The 22,664-nt window shown below is 53.3% G+C and overlaps 2 protein-coding genes across 2 annotated transcripts; one reads left to right on the top strand and one right to left on the bottom strand.

Annotated features, from left to right (window-relative positions):
- Window positions 1–7: 7 nt before the first annotated feature.
- On the bottom strand, window positions 8–7,137 carry LOC133361810 (G1/S-specific cyclin-D2-like; the record flags this gene model as incomplete). The annotated part of the gene is made up of 3 exons (XM_061580804.1): window positions 6,940–7,137; window positions 1,834–2,049; window positions 8–142 (listed from the first exon to the last, which is right to left on the bottom strand). Coding segments are annotated over exons 1-3 (549 nt in total), but the record flags the coding sequence as incomplete, so codon positions are not given.
- A 10,541-nt stretch (window positions 7,138–17,678) lies between these two features.
- LOC133361811 (RPA-related protein RADX-like) lies at window positions 17,679–22,664 on the top strand. The gene is made up of 2 exons (XM_061580805.1): window positions 17,679–18,108; window positions 19,627–22,664. The coding sequence occupies exon 2, from the start codon at window positions 19,780–19,782 to the stop codon at window positions 22,387–22,389; it is 2,610 nt and encodes an 869-aa protein (XP_061436789.1). The 5' UTR covers window positions 17,679–18,108; window positions 19,627–19,779; the 3' UTR covers window positions 22,390–22,664.

Below are 22,664 nucleotides of genomic sequence, written 5' to 3' on the forward strand. Positions count from 1 at the left end.
TGAAGGTGTACGTGTGCTTGCGGAGGAGCTGAAGCTTCTCGGCCGGCACGGGCAGCTCGCTGAGGATGTGCTCCAAGTAGTCGTGCGGCGTTACGGCAGCCAAGTCCCATCTCAGCCGGCACAGCACCAGTCGCTCCATGTCCTGCCAGACGTGGAAGAAGACGCAAGAAGGCGTTACAGCTGGCTCTGCCGATGTTTCATCCGGTGCCCCCCACCCACCCACCCACCCCCGAAGCGCCGATTTTTTAAATCCTTTATATTAAGTTCGCTTGCTTGCGTGCTTGCTTAGGACCGTGCAAATCTTTCGGTCGTTTTTTTAACACACTTCCCGTGATCCAATCGAGCTGACATTTTGCACACAGACTCGTTGTGCGTGACAATTTTCGTGAATTTTTCCCCCAAAATTTTACACTGTTTAGGGAATTTTTTAAATCCTTTATATTAAGTTCGCTTGCTTGCGTGCTTGCTTAGGACCGTGCAAATGTTTCGGTCGTGTTTTAACCCACTTCCCGTGATCCAATCGAGCTGACATTTTGCACACAGACTCGTTGTGCGTGACAATGCATTTTCCTGAAAAAAAATTCCTAAATTTTACACTTTTTAGGGAGAAATTTTTTAATATTTAATTACCAATTGTTTAATGCTGCGAGACAATCATCTGACCCATAGGTGGCAGCCATCTCAAGCCAGAGGACGAGATGACTCTAGCCGCTCCGATGCCACGCATATAAAGGATTTATAGTGAAAAACTTTGTTTTTACGGGTTAATTTTTTGACAATTTATTCTTTTCGAGGAAGAGCGCGCAGGACTGTGCGAGGACGTCGGAAGATGGCGGTTTCATATAATTTCTTTCAAGTTCCAACGGCTAATATTGTAACAGAGCGGAATCATTATAAGCTCACTAAATGGAAGAATTAGACTATTGGAACCTCATTTGCCAGCAGCAAAATATGATCATTGGTTTTTTATTCCCTTTTATCTGGCAACAAAACTGACACCTTTTTTTACAAGAAGTCGTGGTTTGCATTGACCGCAATACCTTGCAGTCGTAATGCAAACAAAAACGACAACTCTGATAATGTATGCACTGTCCTTGAAGTTGATTGGTCCACACCCGAGACAGCTTTCCTTAGAGCCTAGTCTCACATGGTGTTGGACCAGATGATGCCAAAAGGCGCACAACTCAAAGACAATGCACCATCAGAGTATGAGAGCTCGGGGTAAGCATTTACACCATTGGAACCTCATTTGCCAGTAGCAAATATGATAATTGTTTTTTACCCTTTTATCTGGCAACAAAACTGACACCTTTTTTTACAAGGAGTCATGTTTGCATTGACCACAATACCTGCGGTCGGAATGCAAAGAAAAACACAACTCTGATAATGTACGCACTGTCCTTGACGTTGATTGGTCCACACCCGAGACAGCTTTCCTGGAGCCTAGTCTCACATGGTGTTGGACCAGATGACGCCAAAGGCGCACAACTCAAAGACAACGCACCATCAGAGTATGAGAGCTCGGGGTAAAGCATTTACACCATTGGAATCTCATTGGCCAGTAGCAAATATGAGCATTGTTTTTTACCCTTTTATCTGGCAACAAACTTGTCAGATAAAAGGGTCAGTGCATATATTATCAGAGTTGTGTTTGTTGTTTGCTTTCCGACCGCAGGTATTGTGGTCAATGCAAATATGACTCCTTGTAACAAAAAAGGTGTCAGTTTGTTGCTGGAAAAATTAGGTCTTATGGCTGTAGAAAATTAGTAAACAGAGCAGGGAAAAGGGGAATTGAAAAGCCGCTTTGTGTGGTCGGGTTTCAAATCTCGTCACCAGCAGCTCTTGGAGTCTGATGGAGTTGTCCGTGTAGGTGCACAGCTTTTCGGCGGTCAGGTGGATCGTTTCTCGGAGCTTGGAAGCCAGGAACATGCACGCGGCTCCGAGTAATTGAAGGTGGCTTTTTTTGGTCGGCATCACGGCCAAATACCGGTCCAAATAATTCATTGCCAAGGTGAAGACCTCCTCTTCGCACCGCTGGTCTTCACATACCTACGACAAAGTTGCGCGCCGAAAAGGGAAAAACAACACGCGACTCCGGTTAAAAAAGGAGATCTTTTGTTTTTGCAAATACAAAACGGCAATCAATAACGTTGTGTAGTCTTCTTGGTTCTTTCGGTAAAGTCACGCAGAAGGGAAATAATAAAATAATAAAAATAAAACATATTTTCTTTAATGAAAAATTCTCACGACGTTTCGGCAAGCAGCCGTCCTCAGGTGAAGAACAGGTCTGTCGGGAAAGACAGCGTCTGAATGAAACACCACCAGGCTTGGCAGCGTATATTAAGCTGGGTTGGAGGGGGAAGAGCGCCTTGACAAAGGGAATTTGCATATCAAGAGGAATTTAGCATATTTATGGGAAATGCAGCTTTAAATCGAAATTAACGTTGTGTAGCTTAACATGTGCAGCATAAATTCAAGATGTTGCAAACCCCAAGTGAGATAACCAAGCGTGTATATTACACGCACACCACATATGCAAAGTGTATACATATTTTCAAGCAAAACCTTGGATTGCGAGTAAACTTGGTCTGCGAGTGTTTTGCAAGACGAGCAACATTTTTAAAAATAAATATTAATTTGATAAACGAGGCGAGTGGTCTTGCAATACGAGTAGTACATGTAGTGTACGCTTTGTCTGCAGAACGTCACGTGATCACAACTGATGAACGAGTGCTTTGGATTACAAGCGAACGAATTATGCTCAAAATCCAAGGTTTTACTGTATTTAATGTTGGCTTTTGTTGTTGTTGTCGTTGTCGCAAGATGCATTCAAGCGACAGTGTTAAGCGATGACACGAGAGAAAGATTGGTAAGCGCTGGTAACAGCAACAGGGGCTTGTCCCTGGCAGAAGAGAGACGGTCCCTGAATTCCTGAGACACGTTCGCTCCGAAATGAATTCAGGTCACAGTCGCAACAATCGGGCCAACCAAAGTGGGGGGGGTTGGTGGGTTGGTGGTGCGTGGGGTGGGACCCTGACCCCTGACCCCCACTCTTTGTGTGTGTGGGGTGGTGTGGTGAGACCCTGACCCCCCCCCACCCAGCCCCACCCTCCATCCCCACCCTCCCCTCTCCTCCAACCCCCCACCCAGCCCCAGCCCCTCCCCACCCTCCCCACCCAGCTCCACCCTCCCCTCCCCCACCCAGCCCCACCCTCCCCACCTAGCCCCTCCCCCACCCAGCCCCACCCTCTCTTCTCCACCCAGCTCAACCCTCCCCATCCAAGCCCCCTCCCCACCCAGCCCAACCCCTCCCCTTCCTCCAACCCCCCACCCAGCCCAGCCCCTCCCCACCCGCCCCACCCCACCCTCCCATCCAGCCCCTCCCCACGCAGGCCCCTCCCACCCTCCCCCACCCCTCCCCACCCAGCCCAACCCCTCACACCCCCTACCCAGCCCCACCCAGCCCCTCCCTCCCTCCCCACCCAGCCCCTCCCTGCACGACGGACACAATAATCCCCTGTGGGCTGGTGTAACCAGGAGGTTCCTACCGGTACCAGGTTGTTTTTTTATCCTTTTGAGTTCAACGGAGATGCAAACCACGCCGTGTTTGCTGCACTGTCTGTAGCTGTGTGTGTGCGTGTGTAGCCACTAATGTTGACAACGCACTAACCAGCGCACACACACAGTACATCACTAACACACACACAGTACATCACTAACACACACACAGTACATCACTAACACACACACAGTACATCACTAACACACACACAGTACATCACTAACACACACACAACATCACTAACACACACACAGTACATCACTAACACACACACAGTACATCACTACACACACACAGTACATCACTAACACACACACAGTACATCACTAACACACACACAGTACATCACTAACACACACACAGTACATCACTAACACACACACAGTACATCACTAACACACACACAGTACATCACTAACACACACAGTACATCACTAACACACACAGTACATCACTAACCACACACAGTACATCACTAACACACCACTACATCACTAACACACACACAGTACATCACTAACCCACAGACACAACATCACTAACACACCAGTACATCACTAACACACACACAGTACATCACTAACACACACACAGTACATCACTAACACACACACAGTACATCACTAACACACACAGTACATCACTAACACACACACAGTACATCACTAACACACACAGTACATCACTAACACACACACAGTACATCACTAAACACACACAGTACATCACTAACACACACACAGTACATCACTAACACACACACAGTACATCACTAACACACCACAGTACATCACTAACACACACACAGTACATCACTAACACACACACAGTACATCACTAACCACACACAGTACATCACTAACACACACACAGTACATCACTAACACAACACAGTACATCACTAACACACACCAGTACATCACTAACACACACACAGTACATCACTAACACACACACAGTACATCACTAACACACACACAGTACATCACTAACACACACACAGTAAATCACTAACACACACACAGTACATCACTAACACACACACAGTACATCACTAACACACACACAGTACATCACTAACACACACACAGTACATCACTAACACACACACAGTACATCACTAACACACACACAGTACATCACTAACACACACACAGTACATCACTAACACACACACAGTACATCACTAACACACACACAGTACATCACTAACACACACACAGTACATCACTAACACACACACAGTACATCACTAACACACACACAGTACATCACTAACACACACACAGTACATCACTAACACACACACAGTACATCACTAACACACACACAGTACATCACTAACACACACACAGTACATCACTAACACACACACAGTACATCACTAACACACACACAGTACATCACTAACACACACACAGTACATCACTAACACACACACAGTACATCACTAACACACACACAGTACATCACTAACACACACACAGTACATCACTAACCACACACAGTACATCACTAACACACACACAGTACATCACTAACACACACACAAACACGTGTTCACGTTCACAATTAACGACGCGCATATTTTATTTCACGTTACCTGCATCTACAGTATACAGACATTAACTATGTACACTCGCGGCAAATATGTACACGTGCACACACAGACAAAGATCCCCCGTGTAGCCTTAACAGACTGTAGGGGCAAGTGCTGTTAGCGAGTAGCACCTATGAAGGCCGGAACGGTACACGAGGGGGTGGGTGGCCAGCACCACGCCCGACCGCCTTTGTCTCCCCAGTGGCGATATTTACACACCGCACCAAGTACTCATTTGAGGCTGAGTCGACCTAGGGGAGGCCCAGGACCGGTTCAGATAATCGTCACTGGTGTTGGCCGTGAGCGCTATGAACCCACTCACCCCCCCCACTCACTCAACCCCCCCACTCACCCACTCACCAACTCACCCACCCACTCACTCACCCCCTCACCCACCCACTCACTCTCCCCCACTCACCCACCCACTCACCCCCCACTCACCCCCCCTCTCACCCCCCCCACCCACTCCCCCCCACTCACCCACTCACTCACCCCCCCTCTCACCCACCCACTCACTCCCCCAGACTCACCCCCCCCCCTCTCACCCACCCACTCACTCCCCCTCACTCACCCACTCACCCACCCTCTCACCCACCCACTCACTCCCCCTCACTCACCCACTCACCCACCCTCTCACCCACCCACTCACCCACCCATTCACCCACCCACTCACCCACCCATTCACCCACTCACTCACCCCCCCACTCACCCTCCCACTCACCCCCCCACTCACCCCCCCTCTCACCCACCCACTCACCCACCCATTCACCCACTCACTCACCCCCCCACTCACCCTCCCACTCACCCCCCCACTCACCCCCCCTCTCACCCACCCACTCACCCACCCATTCACCCACTCACTCACCCCCCCACTCACCCTCCCACTCACCCCCCCACTCACCCCCCCTCTCACCCACCCACTCACCCACCCATTCACCCACTCACTCACCCCCCCACTCACCCACCCACTCACTCCCCCACTCACCCCCCCTCTCACCCACCCACTCACCCACCCATTCACCCACTCACTCACCCCCCACTCACCCTCCCACTCACCCCCCCACTCACCCCCCCTCTCACCCACCCACTCACCCACCCATTCACCCACTCACTCACCCCCCACTCACCCACCCACTCACCGTCCCACCCACTCACTCACCCTACTGATGGTGGTGGTGATAGTGATGATGATGGTGGTGATAGTGATTGTGGTGGTGATAGTGATGATGTGGTGGTGATAGTGATGATGATGTGGTGATAGTGATGATGATGGTGGTGGTGATAGTGATGATGATAGTGATGATGATATGATGTGATGATGATGGTGGTGGTGATGATGATGTTGGTGGTGATAGTGATGATGTTGGTGGTGATAGTGATGATGATGGTGGTGGTGATAGTGATGATAGTGATGATGATTATGATAGTGATGATGATGGTGGTGGTGATGATGATGGTGGTGATAGTGATGATGATGATGATTATGATAGTGATGATTATGATAGTGATGTTGGTGGTGATAGTGATGATGATGATGGTGGTGATAGTGATGATTATGATAGTGATGATGGTGGTGGTGGTGATAGTGATGATTATGATAGTGACGATTATGATAGTGATGATGATGGTGATAGTGATGATTATGATAGTGATGATGTTGGTGGTGATGATAGTGATGATTATGATAGTGATGATTATGATAGTGATGATGATGATAGTGATGTTGATGATGGCGATGATGTTGGTGGCGATGATGACGTTGATGACACCACGCTACCTCCAGCATCCACGTGGCGAGCGTCCTTCTCATGAAGGGCTGGATGTCGGTCTGCACGCCGCACTTGAAGTACGACGCCCTGGGCACGTATCGCTCCTCCAAGCTCAGCAAGTTGGACAAAACCCTCTTGTCGTGCAGGAGGTGGGGATCTACTAAAGCCCTCTTGATGCCAGCTGCCTCGCCACACATCAACTCCATTCCTTCTGGGGTCGTGGGGGGCCCTTTTCGTTACAAGGTGGTGGTGGTGGGGGGCGGGTTGGTTGATGGTGGACTGTCCCTTCTTCTGCAGCTCCAAGAATGATTTTTTTTTTACACGAAAGATTAAATATTGTAGGAGTCTGAGAAATCGTCGTGGATTTCAAATGGTCGGTTTGAAATGTAACAGCAGCTGCAGCAGCTGCAGTATTGATGCTCTTACTGGTGTACAACACGTGTTCGTCTGTTCTCAGAAAACTGCCGCTCTTGATTTTGCCTTACAGTCATATATTAGTGCTAAGTTCACTTTAACGTCTTCTCAGTTACTTACGTTTCGTTTTGCTGTTCCCGTTATAAAAAAAAACTTGCAATGATTACCAGCTTCTACACCACACGCGTGTTACTTTATTATGACAATAATCTCATCTGCCAACGCACGCAACATTCAAGGCTTGCTGCTGTACACTGTTTGTCACGCTGCACACAAGTTCTTTGCTCTGACCGGCAAAACATCTGCGGCTAAAGTAAATAAATATATAAAACCTTCATCATTAATATGAATACAGTTGACCTAGCAACAAGGGAGTGACGGCGATTGGCTGTGTTGTTGTTGTTCTTGCTTTGCGCCAAAGTAGTTCAAGTTCATGTACAGTAGTAGGTACAAGCCCTGTGAGCCATTCGGCTCTTGAATCGGGTGCAACCGCAACAAACAAAAAAACATCTTAAAGTGAATGTGCGACTAAGTTTAAACAGAAAATCCAAGAAAAGACAGCAAAATATTGCAGAGAAAGCACCGTTACACACCAACACTGTGCAAACATCCCAGTGGGATGCAAGTCAAACAACAACAACAACAACCACAAGACAACTTAGATTAAGGCCATCAGTCTAACTCTGTACTACAACAACAACACAAACATGGATAAACCAATACACTTTTCGAAATCACCAAAATAAAGCCATGAAAGCAATGAAACAGTGCAGGTCATAGGAACTGTGACGGAGTTTTCACAATAAACTTCATAAACAACACGTACCAGCAGAACCTGCAGCCACAGCTGCTGCTGCTGCACGAGTCTCTCCACTACAGCAGCAGCAGCAGGAGCAGCAGTCGCAGAATTATAATTTCTCAATGCACCTTTAAGATCAGCGCACTAAATCAAAACACAGGTCATACTTTGATTTAAAGCTTTCGTGACTGCAGCGATTCATCTTCTTGGTTCTTTCGGTAAAGTCACGTAGAAGGGAAGTAATAAAATAATAAAAATAAAATAATTCTCACGACGTTTCGGCCACAACGCAAGCAGCCGTCCTCAGATGAAGACCAGGTCTGTCGGGGAGACAGCGTCTGAATGCTTCCCTTCTACTTGACTTTAGCGAAAGAACCAAGAAGACAGGTCATACTTTGAGGCCACTGAATATCAGTGACAGCTCGGGGTGTACAACTCCTCTAGAGCAGCTTTGAGTGATGAAGCAGTCGTTGTTACGCGCTTACATGGCTCACAAGACGACTTGTTGTGGTTTATATTTTGTCTAAACGTTGCTTCTTGTTGTCATCTTGACGCGGGGTTCTAAGAGACGCGAAGGATGTTGGTGTTTTGCGATAGAAATAAATGAACTGCGTGGCGCCCAGCGTGGGGCTCGAACCCGCGACCCCGAGACGCCGCCGCGTGCCACGCGCCACCCGCTGAGCTCGCCGCGCGCTGGGGACTCAGCTCGCCAAGTCGCCTCCTCGTGTAGCCACCACTCGCGTTCACTCGCTACACACCGTGTCGAGAATGACATGGAATTGGCTATTATCATTGTTCTTGAAGAGTGTAGTGAACAATATGGAGACACTTGGGGTTTTTAAATCCTTTATATTAAGTTTGCTTGCTTGCGTGCTTGCTTATGTAATAAAAGGACTCAGACGCTTCTCTCTGACTTCGTGTCCTTTATTGGGTTCTTGTCTTCTCCCACACGGCACTCTCTTATAGACACTGTATTTGTAGCCCCGGCTGCTATCGCTATTGTAGCCTCCTTCCTCTCCCCGCAGACTCTCTCCTTTCTCTATTGTAACCTCCGTCCTCTCCCTGCAGACTCGCTGCTGACTCCCTATGCAGATCCCCGCTGCTTACTCTATATGCAGACCCTCTTGGCTGCTACTCCCTGTGCAGACCCGCTGCTGACTCCGTAGGCAGCCCCGCTGCTGACTGCAGCCTCCTCGCTGCTTCGGGTCGGTCACCGCTGGCCGACGGTGCCGATCCTCGCTCCCTCGTGTCCGTGGCGATCTCGCCACACTCCGCTTTCGCCCTTCGTGGCCTCTCTCGTTCCTGGTCCCCCGTCACTCCCCCTCCTCTTCCGGTTCCCCTCCCTCTATAGCTTAACCCCTCTCCCCCCCACGTGACCTAACTCCTCCCCTCATGACGTCACCTCCGGAGGGCCGTTTACGCCCGCATTACATCACCCTCCCCCATCGAGAAAATCCAGCCGACCTCGGCTGAAATGCAACTTGACAAGCAATGCGGGTGTAAAGGACCGACACGTAAAAAGACACGAAGCATGCAACAACAATATAACAAGAACACAACACAACACAATTTAACGAAACGTGAGGGATTTCGAGCGAGTACGGGTAGCCGGGCCGTCCCGGACGGTCGGCAGCCCACCCGCCGAGCGGGAACGTGGCAGGGTTTTAAGGGCGACAGGAGCAAGTTCATCCGCCGCCATTGAAGGGCCGCCACCGTCCCGGTTGCGTTCAGAGACGTCCCGTAATCGCGTCCGCGGAGGGACAGGAAGAGCTGCAGGTCCCGTAGTTTCTGTGGCTCCGGTCGGCATCCCACGAGCGGAACGTCCTCCCTCCTGCGGCGTCACGGCCGGCTTGTCTGTAAGGGGTACGACAGGCGCTCTTGCAAGGTCAGCATGCACAGGCAAGGGCGAGTCGGCAGCAACAGACCCCGGCAAGGCAACCTCGGGAGATGACGCTTCCGGTCGCGGGGCAATGTACGGTTCAACCGGGATGTATGCACGAACCAGCGCCGCGAACCAACCCGAACCCGCGCCGACTGAGGGTTGGGAACCTCAATGAGGCGGACCGGACCTTGCCATGGTTTATGTAATTTAGGAGAGGTACCTGGCCGCACCTGTGGGCAATGAAGCCAGGCAAGGTCCCCCGTTTTCCAGGGGCACTCCCCCTTTGAACGTCGAGCACACCGCTCATTCCTGGCCTGAGCTTTGGCCGTAGCCATGCGGGCCCTTTCCCTCGCCGCAGTGACACGGCGAACGTTGTCCTGAATATACTCAGGAAGAGGCTTAACAGGTCCCCTCGCACCGGTTCCCAACTGCTCAGTAATCGGCGGAACATTTTCCCGGCCGTACATAAGAAAGAACGGCGAGTATCCAGTAGCCGCATGCGGCATCATGCGATACGCCGAAAGCACCCCAGGGATATGCAAATCCCAATCAGCTTGATTTTCCCCGATTGTATGGCACAGCATGGCGGACAGGGTCCGATTTAACCGTTCCACCATACCATCCGTTTGTGGGTGGTAGGGGGATGTCCGTATCTTTTTAGTTCCAAGAGCCGCACACACCTCCCCCAACAATTTAGACGAAAAATTTCGGCCTTGATCTGTAAGGAGCCTCTCCGGCGCCCCCTTGTCCATTACATACCCAAATAGAAAGGCGTCAGTGATAGACGCCGCTGACTGGTCAGGCAAAGGCCAGGCCATCGGCCAGCGGGAGAGGTACTCCACCCCCACCAGTAAATACTTATTTCCCCTAGCGGATGGCGGAAAGGGTCCCAAAATATCTAACGCCACCAGCTCATTAACTCGAGATACTTGAATCGATTGTATCGGCGGAACATATGGATGTTTAGGCGGCTTACGGCGGGCACAATCGGGACACGCGCAAACGTGACCGACGACATCTGTCGTCATGCCGTGCCAATAATAGTCTCGCTGCAGCGTCAATAGGGTTTTCTGCACCCCCAGATGTAAAAGTGTATCACAATGCAGAGATCTAATCAATTCGTACTGCAATGACGCCGGTACAACGAGACGCCAGCGTTCCTGTATCCCTTCCCTCCACATCAGCAACCCATCTTGGAGAGCAGTTTCCGGTACACCACCCGCACCGAGTCCCTTACTTGCCTTCTCCGTTTGCTTTCGTAACGTCACCAAGGAATTATCCAACATCTGCTCCCGAATCCACACAGACCTCGGGAGACACAAAATCCCATCAGCCGGTCCCCCATCAACTGGTCCCGGTGTAAGCGGAGTTTCAAGAACATCCACCGCCAGCGTGACAGGCTGAGGGGGGAGCTGAATCAGTCCACACCTATGCGTCCCCGACGCACACGCGCAAGGGGATTTTTGCGGCAACCTGGAAAGTGCGTCCGCATTAGCGTGACGCACACCCTTCCGATGATGAATTTGGAAGGAAAATTCTTGCAGCGTGTCCAGCCACCTCGCCAATTGTCCGGATGGCTGGTCCATCTTAAGTGCATACTGCAAGGCCGCATGGTCCGTGCGGACAATAAACGACCGACCGTACAGATACGGTCGAAATTGGCGGAGAAAAAAAACAATGGCCAAAAGTTCCCTGCGAGTGACGCAGTAGCGGGTCTCCGCGGGCGACAAAACCCGACTCCCATACGCCACAACGCGCTCAACTCCACCTTTCGACTGGGACAACACCGCCCCAATACCAGTGTCACTTGCATCCGTATCCAGAATGAAAGGATGTTCAAAATCCGGATAATCCAACGTCGGTGCAGTAGCCAGTAAATCGCGCAGGCTCCGAAACGCCGCCTCCTCCGGCGGTCCCCAAGCAAATTTGTGTCCCTTCCCAGTAAGGAGATGCAAAGGCCTCGCGATAGTAGCAAAATTCGGAACAAACCTCCGATAATACGAGGCGAACCCCAAAAACCGACGCACATCACCCACCGTGGCCGGGGTTGCCCAATCACGGACACACGCAGTTTTCTCCGGATCCGTGGCCACCCCGTCCGCACTAACAATATGTCCCAAGTATCGAACGGAGTGTTGCAGTAGGTGACATTTCTTTGGCTTGAATTTCAATTTAGCAGAACGCATTCTGGTGAATACAGCCTCCAACCGCAGTAAATGCTCATCAAATGTGCGGCTGAAGACAATAATATCATCTAAATAAATCAGACATGTCTCCCACTGCAACCCCGTTAATACCAACTCCATCAACCTCTGAAAAGTGGCAGGGGCCGCATTCAACCCCATCGGAAGACAGTTAAATTGGAATAACCCCTGCGGCGTACGGAAAGCAGTCTTTTCTCGCGAGGGCTCGTCAAGGGGGAGCTGCCAGAAGCCCGAAGAGAGATCTAGCGTTGAAAAAAACTTAGCCCCTGACAAGGCGTCGAGAGAATCGTCCATACGCGGCAGGGGATGCGTATCTGCCACCGACACTTTATTCACCTTACGAAAATCCACACAAAATCGCAATTTACCATCCTTCTTTTTAACCAACACAACAGGCGCGCCCCACGGGCTATTAGACGGAGATATAATATCCGCTTTCAACATGTCATCCACTGCCCCTCGAACATGCTCACGCTCAGCCGGACTCATCCGACGCGAGTTCAAGCGGATAGGTGCAGCGTCCCCTGTGTCGATATGATGATAAAGCAGCGAGGTGCGTCCCAAGTCCAAATCGTCGGAGCTAAACACATCCGAATAACTCGATAATAATTTATGAATCGCACAACGCTGTTCGCCGGAAAGGGCCGAATTTTCCCCACACAATTCAGCGATCCAACGATCATCCACTCCTCCATCGTGTGAAACACCACCCACCAGCCCTCCGTCCGGCAGATCACTCTGAGCCGTAAACGCCGTGGTGGCATGTGCCACAACGGTACCAGCCGGCACACACACGCTTTCAGTACTCGCATTAAGCACCTGCAAAAACGGCCGCTGATCTGGACGGACAATAGTTTGCGCCCCCACTAGCGCCAATCCGCCCGTAACAGCGGCGGACGGCGACAGCAAAATCCCAAAAGCATCCTGCCGACCCGGAATCGGCTTCCGATATCGTAAGGGAATGAGCATCTGCGAGCCAGGTGGAATATCAACCGAAACTTCCGATAACGCCTGCACCTGGGCGACAGGAGCCGGTCGCCCCCAGGCGGACTGTAAAAATGCCAATTTCCGGCCCCCCAGTAGTTCAATGCAATTTTCATTGATTCGAATTAGAATGGGCATCTTAGCCAAAAAATCAGTACCCAACAGGCAAGGAACCGCCAGGGACCTCGAAATTAACACAACGCCCGAGGCCGAGACTCCCCCGATAGAAATGTTAGCGTCCACCTGGCCCACGATGCCCATACTACCCCCGTTTGCAGCGATGCAGGAAGCGTAAGCCGGCCTAACGGCCCCCGGTGGGATGTTCAAAAGATGGAATATCACATCCGAAATAATGGTCGCGGACGCACCGGAATCCACCAAAATGCGTACGTCCACCTCTTGGATCGACCCAGGTACAGTGGACGAACCGGTAGCGGCCGCGACAACCCGCCGAGCCAGCTTACGCCACTGCGTTATCGAGCGACAAGGCGCAGACACTGGCCTCCCGTATGTAACAACATCCGCGTCGCACAACAACGGCGATGAGTGAGGTGTCGGGCCTTGCCGGGTGTCTGGTGCGCACCGACTTGCCTGTGCTGGAGGATCTTTCTTTGGAGCGTCCGCTGTCGAGGCCTCCTGCTGGGGCGGACCCGGAACACGGGCCCAGCAGTCCCTGGCATAATGGCCCCGACGCCCGCAGCGGAAGCACTCGACGTCGGTGCGGCGCGCAGCGGGCACCCCGTCCCGACGCGGCCGCACCGGCGGCGCGGCCCGCGGCCCCGCCCGCTTTGGGCCGGCCACGGAGCAGAGGCAGCCGACAACTCCTTCTGGCCGCTCCCATCCAGCACGTACACGGCCTTTGTAGGGTCCCACCCTACGGCACCCCCTTCGACGATAGGACCACCCATCCACGCCGTGACCTGTTTCCAGCGGCGGAGATTAAACTGGGCGTCCAGACACTTAGCTGCGGCCCGGGACGTGAGCTTTTCATGACCGCACGCCGGCATAGGAATGCCAAGATCTCGGGACAACTCCAACATCTTCCCCAGGATGAGAGGTTCCAGCAGGTCAGGCTCCGTCTCCGGGTAAGCGGCCATAGCAAGTTCCAACACGGCGCCCCTATACGCCACCGGTGACTCCTCAGGTGCGCGTTGCCGTTGCACGAATCGGCGATGGGCGTCATCCGGTGGCTCGTACGCGTCCGCCATTTCATCGAACACCCCTCGCAGAGTCTTCTTCTTCGCAGCTTTTATGGAGCGAAAAAAACGAACGGATTCATCATCAAGAAGAGTCGGAAGCACCTCCAGTGCCTCAGCGTCCGTCCATCTCGCTGTACGTACCGCCGCCAAAATCTACAGGCGAACGCACTCCATCGCCACCGATGGAGAATTCTTTGACGGTTGTTAGGTGACGACTGCGACTCCTTGGCTTGCTTCCTTCCGCCGCTGACTCCTCCGGTGGTAAATTCAACAAGGCGTCGCAACGCGGTGTCGACAAGATGGCGGCCGACCGTCGCGGCGGTCCCAAAATGGCGGCTTCCCGCTTTCCGTGGTGCGCCACGCCCAAGATGGCGTCTTCGCGCCGCGTGGCCGATGGCGGCGCCATCGAAGACGACCCGGGCTCCTGCCGATCACCACCATCACCTTCCAACGCCGCCCTTGGCGTGACAAGGTCACACAACTGTGTGATGACGTTTTTGAGAGTTACCAGTTGCTCCGCCATCTGGGTCCATCTTAAATCTGCGTCCTTTGGAGCAGATGGGTCCGACGACGCGGCAACCTCCTCGACACCCGGACCCTCACGGATCTCTTCCTCTGCCGAAGTCAAGCCGACTGCAGGAGGAAGATCGTCGTCGTCGGAAGATGAAGCCGACGCCGGAGATGGAATATTCTTTTTCCTCAATTGTTTCGCCATGCCGTTTCACTTCTGACTCCAGTGTAATAAAAGGACTCAGACGCTTCTCTCTGACTTTGTGTCCTTTATTGGGTTCTTGTCTTCTCCCACACGGCACTCTCTTATAGACACTGTATTTGTAGCCCCCGGCTGCTATCGCTATTGTAGCCTCCTTCCTCTCCCCGCAGACTCTCTCCTTTCTCTATTGTAACCTCCGTCCTCTCCCTGCAGACTCGCTGCTGACTCCCTATGCAGATCCCCGCTGCTTACTCTATATGCAGACCCTCTTGGCTGCTACTCCGTGTGCAGACCCGCTGCTGACTCCGTAGGCAGCCCCGCTGCTGACTGCAGCCTCCTCGCTGCTTCGGGTCGGTCACCGCTGGCCGACGGTGCCGATCCTCGCTCCCTCGTGTCCGTGGCGATCTCGCCACACTCCGCTTTCGCCCTTCGTGGCCTCTCTCGTTCCTGGTCCCCCGTCACTCCCCCTCCTCTTCCGGTTCCCCTCCCTCTATAGCTTAACCCCTCTCCCCCCCACGTGACCTAACTCCTCCCCTCATGACGTCACCTCCGGAGGGCCGTTTACGCCCGCATTACACTTAGAACCGTGCAAATCTTTCGGTCGTTTTTTAACCCACTTCCCGTGATCCAATCGAGCTGACATTTTCCACACAGACTCGTTGTGCCAGACAATTATTGTTCGTGAAAAGAAATTCCCAAAATTTAACACTTTTTAGGCAAAAATGTTTTTTTTTACATATATTCAAATAGAACGCATTCATGGCTTTGGCTGAACGTCAGAGTGTAAGAGCCCAGAGCGTAACCCCTCCACAGGCCGTGGCGGAGTAGCGCAGTTGGTAGCGCCCTCGCTTCCCATGCCAAAGGTCGCGGGATCGATCCCTGCGTCCTCCACAGGCGTATATATTTTTAAATCCTTTATATTAAGTTCGCTTGCTTGCTTGCTTGCTTGCGTGCTTGCGTGCTTGCTTGCTTGCTTAGGACCGTGCAAATCTTTCAGTCGTTTTTTAACCCACTTCCCGTGATCCAATCGAGCTGACATTTTCCACACATACTCGTTGTGCCAGACAATTAATGTTCGTGAAAAAAAATTCTAAAAATGTTACACTTTTTAGGCAAAAAAAAAATATTGTATATATATTAAAATAGAACTCATTCATCGCTTTGACTGAATGTCACAGTATAAGGGCCCAGAGCGTAACTCCTCCACAGGCCGTGGCGGAGTAGCGCAGTTGGTAGCGCCCTCGCTTCCCATGCCAAAGGTCGCGGGATCGATCCCCGCGTCCTCCACAGGCGAATATATTTTTAAATCCTTTATATTAAGTTCGCTGCCACGCATATAAAGGATTTATAGTGAAAAACTTTGTTTTTACGGGTTATACTTATTTTTTTTATATAAGACGTCATGTTTGCATTGACCACAATACCTGCGGTCGGAATGCAAACAAAAAACACAACTCTGATAATGTATGCACTGTCCTTGAAGTTGATTGGTCCACACCCGAGACAGCTTTCCTTAGAGCCTAGTCTCACACGGTGTTGGACCAGATGACGCCAAAAGGCGCACAACTCAAAGACAATGCACCATCAGAGTATGAGAGCTCGGGGTAAGCATTTACACCATTGGAACCTCATTTGCCAGAAGAAAAAATATGATAATAGTTTTTTTACCCTTTTATCTGGCAACAAAACTGACACCTTTTTTTTTACAAGGAGTCATGTTTGCATTGATCACAATACCTGCGGTCGGAATGCAAACAAAAAACATAACTCTGATAATGTATAAGCACTGTCCTTGAAATTGATTGGTCCACACCCGAGACAGCTTTCCTTAGAGCCTAGTCTCACATGGTGTTGGACCAGATGACGCCAAAAGGCGCACAACCGTACTAGTAATGGCAGAACTCCACGACTCCAGGAAGTGGGCCCGAAGCTTGCCATAACGTCAGTGGCCGTGGAGATTTACAGGCAACGTGAGTTGAGCGTGGACAATTAGAGCCAAGCCGAAACATAGCATGTAAAAAATATGGTTTACAAATTTTTTATTGCAATGCAGATTCTGACGTATTGGTAATCAATCCAGATTCTGACGTATTGGTAATCAATGCAGATTATGACCTATTAATCATCAATACAGATTATAACGTATTGACATTCAATGCAGATTGTGACGTATTTGATCAATGCAGATTCTGCCGTATTAATCATCAATACAGATTATAACGTATTGATCGTCAATGCAGATTATGACGTATGAATAATAAATAATGATTTTGATGTATTGATAATCAATAAATATTCTGACGTATTGATCATCAATGAATATTCGATTTGATCGTCAATAAAGATTCTGACGTCATTAGTGATTAATTTAGCTCAAATGCCATTGGTCCGCGGCGTGCGGGAAGTGGGAGGGGTGACATGACGCCACGGGTGATATGGACGTGACGTGACGTCACTGGCGGTCGGTGGGATTACGTGACGTCACGAGCGGTGGGGAGGTATTGACATGACATCACGGGGTGGTAGAGGTGACGTGACGTCACTAGTGGCAGAGGTGACGTCACCGCTCGGATAGTTTGAATCGAGACGCGGCCGCGCGTTTTCCCCCGCGGTTTTGAGCATCCCCTCAGAGTTCCCACAGAACCGCGATTATTAAGTTCATTAAACGTAACACCTTCTTATTATATACGTGTGTAAGGACATATATAAGGACGATTAAAGCAATTAAGTGGCCGTGAAAAGTCGCTCGCTCCGTTGCGTATTTTTAATTTTAAAAAATCGGCAATTTTTAGTGCGGCGATTCCGGGCCGAGTTTAAATCCGGTTAAGTTGTTCCACATTAACATCTCCTTTCGTAACAACAACAACGACGACAACTTTATTGGCGTGTGTGGTGGTGGTGGTGTAACGACCTGGGGCCACGCGTGCCGGACAGGCGAATGCGTTGCGGCCTACGGGACAAGACCCATCATCACCACCGGCGGGTAAAGCTGCGTGTGTCCCTCTTCTATTCTCTCTACACTCGATGTTAGTGAACGACACCCACAGCATCTCGCTTGATCCTAGCGGCAGGGATATCGTCAGCGTAGCTAATTGTGCTGCAGTGCGGTTTGGGTGTGTAAGCGGGACTTGCCCTATCAGCACACAGACACACACACACGGCTCGCATCAGTGGCGAGTGATGTCAACCAACCCCTTGCGTAGACCAGCGCGGTGAAGTATGGTCATTACGCATTGACCAGTGTGGTGAAGTATGGTCAATCTACATACCAACACCAGCACAGACCAGCGTGGTGAAGTATGGTCAGAATCCACATCCCAACCCCTGCATAGACCAGCGTGGTGAAGTATGGTCATTACGCATTGACCAGCGTGGTGAAGTATGGTCATTACTCATTGACCAGCGTGGTGAAGTATGGTCATTACGCATAGACCAGCGTGGTGAAGTATGGTCATTACGCATAGACTAGCGTGGTGAAGTATGATCATTACGCATAGACCAGCGTGGTGAAGTATGGTCATTACGCATAGACCAGCGTGGTGAAGTATGGTCATTACGCATAAACCAGCGTGGTGAAGTATGGTCATTACGCATTGACCAGCGTGGTGAAGTATGGTCATTACTCATTGACCAGCGTGGTGAAGTATGGTCATTACGCATAGACCAGCGTGGTGAAGTATGGTCATTACGCATAGACCAGCGTGGTGAAGTATGGTCATTACGCATTGACCAGCGTGGTGAAGTATGGTCATTACGCATTGACCAGCGTGGTGAAGTATGGTCAGAACCCCACCCCCCACCACCCCCCACGATGAACCTATATAGATTGCGAAGGCATTGATCTAGTGGTAAAGAAAAGCCTATATAACACGTAACCGTAAACCTTAACTCTAACCTCTAACTCTAAACCCTAACCATAATTCCAAACCCAGAATTTAGCCCTAAACCCTACATCCTAACCCCCAAGTCCAAAACCCTAAGCCCTAACTCCAAACCATATCCAGAAACTCCAAGCCTAACCCATAACCCTCACTCATACCCCTAAACCTAATCAAACAAATCCATAAACATAACCCTGTAAATGTTGTGGCTTTGTTTTCCAACACACCGGTATGATGTACTAGTAACAAATTGGCATGTTCTGTTTACGTGACAAACCTGGCTATTTGGCTTTGTCGCGTGGACGTGGGTTTAAAGACATTTATATTTCTAACCTTCAAAAAAACCTGTTATGGATGATATTGGTCGCAAAAGCCTATGTGTTTATATGGTAATCAACGCTTGGCTTTACGTCATCGCGACATTCGCCGTCGTGTCTTTCAGCAACTCATCCCCGATGTAAACCGGCTGTGGTGTGACTCCACCCGCGTAATAACCCCTGTTATATATTTCAACTTCCCAACAGTTTATGCCCTTCCCCAAGAAGACACCTTTAGTCTCAGTCGTCCTTCAGGAACGTACCAGTGGCATCGTGTGGCCAAATTCTCTTTTTTTTTCTCAGCCTCAGCTCTGGTCAGGCAAACGCTGCGGGGGATGACGTCGCAAGCTTCTCGGCGCGCAAGGCACTTCGGCGAGACGGCAGACGCTGCACCGGCGCCTTGAACCCTTCAGTGCCGAGCCGCCCCTTCGGTTACTGCCGCCGTCGCGTTCGACGATGGCCGACTCCGCCGAACCCCCCGCGTCATTGCCGCCGCTGGAACCCACCCCGTTGGCGCGCCTGACCGCGACGCTCGACGACCTGCAGAGCATGGAGGTGAACGTGGAGCCCTCGTCCGTCGCCGTGGTCGCCGTCGAGCGCTACCTGCGCGATCTAAAGGTGCCGCAGGAGCACGGCGAGCACCAGCCTCCGCAGCCCAGCTTCGCCTACGACGTCACGGTGACGGACGGCGAGCGCCGGCTCAAGTGCTCGCTGGCGCTCCGGCTGATCCACCTGGTGCACACGAACCGGCTGAAGGCGGGCTGCGAGCTGCTCGTCCTCCGCTACGACGTCGGCACGGCCGAGCGCTTGGTGGTCGGCGTCCGTTTCCCCGTCATCGCCGACGCCGAGGTGACGGCGGAGCGCTCCCGCCTGCTGGTGGGCGCCGACGCCGAGGCCCTGCCCTGGGCCCGGGGGGCGTCGTGCGCGGACAAGCCCCTGGGAGCGGCGCGCGACTACTACCTGCCCCTGTGGAACAGCGAGGACTACCACGGGCAGCGGTGGGAGGAGGCGACGGCAGAGGACGTGCCGGTGCGGCCGGCGCGCCGTGCCACCGTCCGGAGCCTCGCGGAGGCCGCCGCGTCGGGCGCCAGGGGCCTCCCGCTCGTTGTGCGGCTGCTGCACAAGTCGCGGCTGCTGCACTTTGGCCGCGTGGACAGGCTGCGGCCGTGGCCCTACCGCGTCTACCTGGAGGTGTGCGACGGCACGGGCGTGGTGCCCGCCGTCCTGTGGAACGAGCTGTGCCCCGAGTGGTTCCGCTGCCTGCAGCCCGGCCAGGCGCTCGTTCTGGGCGACTACATGCTGAAGGACGCCTTCGCGTGCCGCACCTGGCCTGACGTCTACGACCTGGGCCTGCCCGTGTTCAAGAAGTTCGAGATCAACCTGAACTCGCGAAACCCGGCCGCCGACATCCGGGTCGTGCACCCGCGCCACGTGGACCCGGCCTGGCACCTGCCCGAGGGGCGCTACTGCTTCACCCGCCGCCGAGACCTCGGCTCGCTGCCGGCCGACCGCGCGTGCGACGTGGTCGGCCTGGTGTCGTTCGTGGGGCGCCAGGAGCGCATCCGCAAGAAGGAGAACCCGTGGCGTGCGCGCGACGACTTCTGGGTGTGCCGCTGGGTGCACGCGGTGGACGCCAGCAGCGAGGAGCCCTTCGTGCTGCAGCTCTTCGCCACGTCGCAGCCCGACGTGCACGACCTCCTGCGGCCCGCCACGCTCGTCGTGTGCACGCAGATGCGCGTCAGGCACGGCCTCGGCGGGCCCTACCTCACCACGTCCGTCGAGAGCCAGGTGTTCGTCTCGGGCCAGCACGCCGGCAAGCCGTACGCCGCCGAGCCCGCGGTGCTCGAGGTGGCGCAGTGGTGCTGCGGCATCGCGGACGACGATTTCTTGGCCCGCTCGGCGGTGGGCGGGTGCTACGTCTTCCCGCCGCTGCCCACGACGCTGGCGGAGTTCGCCGCGGGACGGCCGACGGCGCTCACCGTCACCCCGCTGGAGGAACTGCGCTCGGAGGTGGCCCGGCTGCACTACCGCGAGCAGAAGCGCCTGGTGGTTCAGGGCACCATCGCGGAGGTGCGCTACGTGGAGCTGAGCGAGGGGGCGGGTGGGCAGGAGAACGGCGTGCACGACGCGTCGCCCTCGGCGTCTTTCTGGGGCGTGGAGGCGGCGGAGGAGGCGGCGGCGGCGGCGGCGGTGCAGCCATCGCAAGCGGAGGATGAGACGGAGGACGAGGACGACGTCCCGCTGACCTCCGCGCAGGTGGTCGAGTGGCGCAGCTACAACCTGCGCTCGAGGAAAACGGAGCCGCGGGCGGCCGTCGCCAGTCACGGCGCCGCGAAGAAGAAGCCGAGGCTCGACAACGTCGTGGGAAACCATCGACAGCCCGGGCCGCCCGGCGCCCCGGTGAACGCGAACGAAGGGAGCGTCGCCAACTTGTTCGCGCCGTCGGCGGAGACTACGGCCGGTCCCGAGCGCGGGACGATGCTGGCCGCGTCGCGAGAGATCCTGCCGGCGCGGGGTCCCGCGGCGCGCGAGCCTAACTCCGCCAAGGCCCTGTGGGAGACCAACGATTGGTCCGGTTCTCAGCTCGTCCTCGCCGACCACCTGCGCCTGGGCGAGCTGCCGGCCGAGGCCGTGATGCGGCGCTACGACCACGAGCGGCGCGACGCTCAGCGCGAGCTCTGCAACCTGCAGCCGGCACGCCGCGCCAGCCTGCCCGCGGACGCCGCGCCCGACGCCGGAGCCTTCCGCCCGGCGTGCGATCTCGTCGGCTACTTCGTGATGACGCTGCTGGGGCTGGACCGCAAGGTGGCGCTGGACGTGCCGTTCGTGCCGGTGTGGGACCGCGGGGACCGCCGGGCCGCGTGCCCGTTGGCCGAGGAGCGTGCCGGGCTGCTGGAGATTCTGGCGCACGGCAGCGTGCCGCCCGGGGTTTCGCCGCTGCAGGTCACCGAATCGGCATCGCCTCTCGCCGGCCGGAGGATGCTGTTCGTGCTTGAGCAGTGCCGGCTTGGGGCCGATTGCGTGGAGGTGACGCTGAACCGGGCGTACCCGGCGCCGGACGGGTGACGCCGCCGTCTCGTCGGTCGTTGTGCCCTCGGTTGCCGAATTATATGGTCGTCTCGTCCGCACCCGCGTGCCGAGTTGATCGGAATCGTGCGGCCGATCGTGCCGGCTGGGACGCGCCGGGAATTTGCTGCCACATCTCCTCGGGGACGCCGGGTTTGTGACCCCCCCCCCACGAGGGTGTGGAGGGTGGACAGCACAGCAAGTAGGTTTCTGACCCGTCTCTTCAGCGGGGTTTTCATGTATTCCGATTTCTTGGAATAAAGGTTCAAAATGGA

This window comes from Lethenteron reissneri, unplaced genomic scaffold (assembly GCF_015708825.2).
Source record: "Lethenteron reissneri isolate LAM-NWPU_2019-01 unplaced genomic scaffold, ASM1570882v1 scaffold_1243, whole genome shotgun sequence".
Classification (NCBI taxonomy): domain Eukaryota; kingdom Metazoa; phylum Chordata; class Hyperoartia; order Petromyzontiformes; family Petromyzontidae; genus Lethenteron; species Lethenteron reissneri.

Excerpts from the sequence above, each read along its gene's own strand:
- LOC133361811 (XM_061580805.1), top strand. The coding sequence starts at position 19,780 with ATGGCCGACTCCGCCGAACCCCCCGCGTCATTGCCGCCGCTGGAACCC.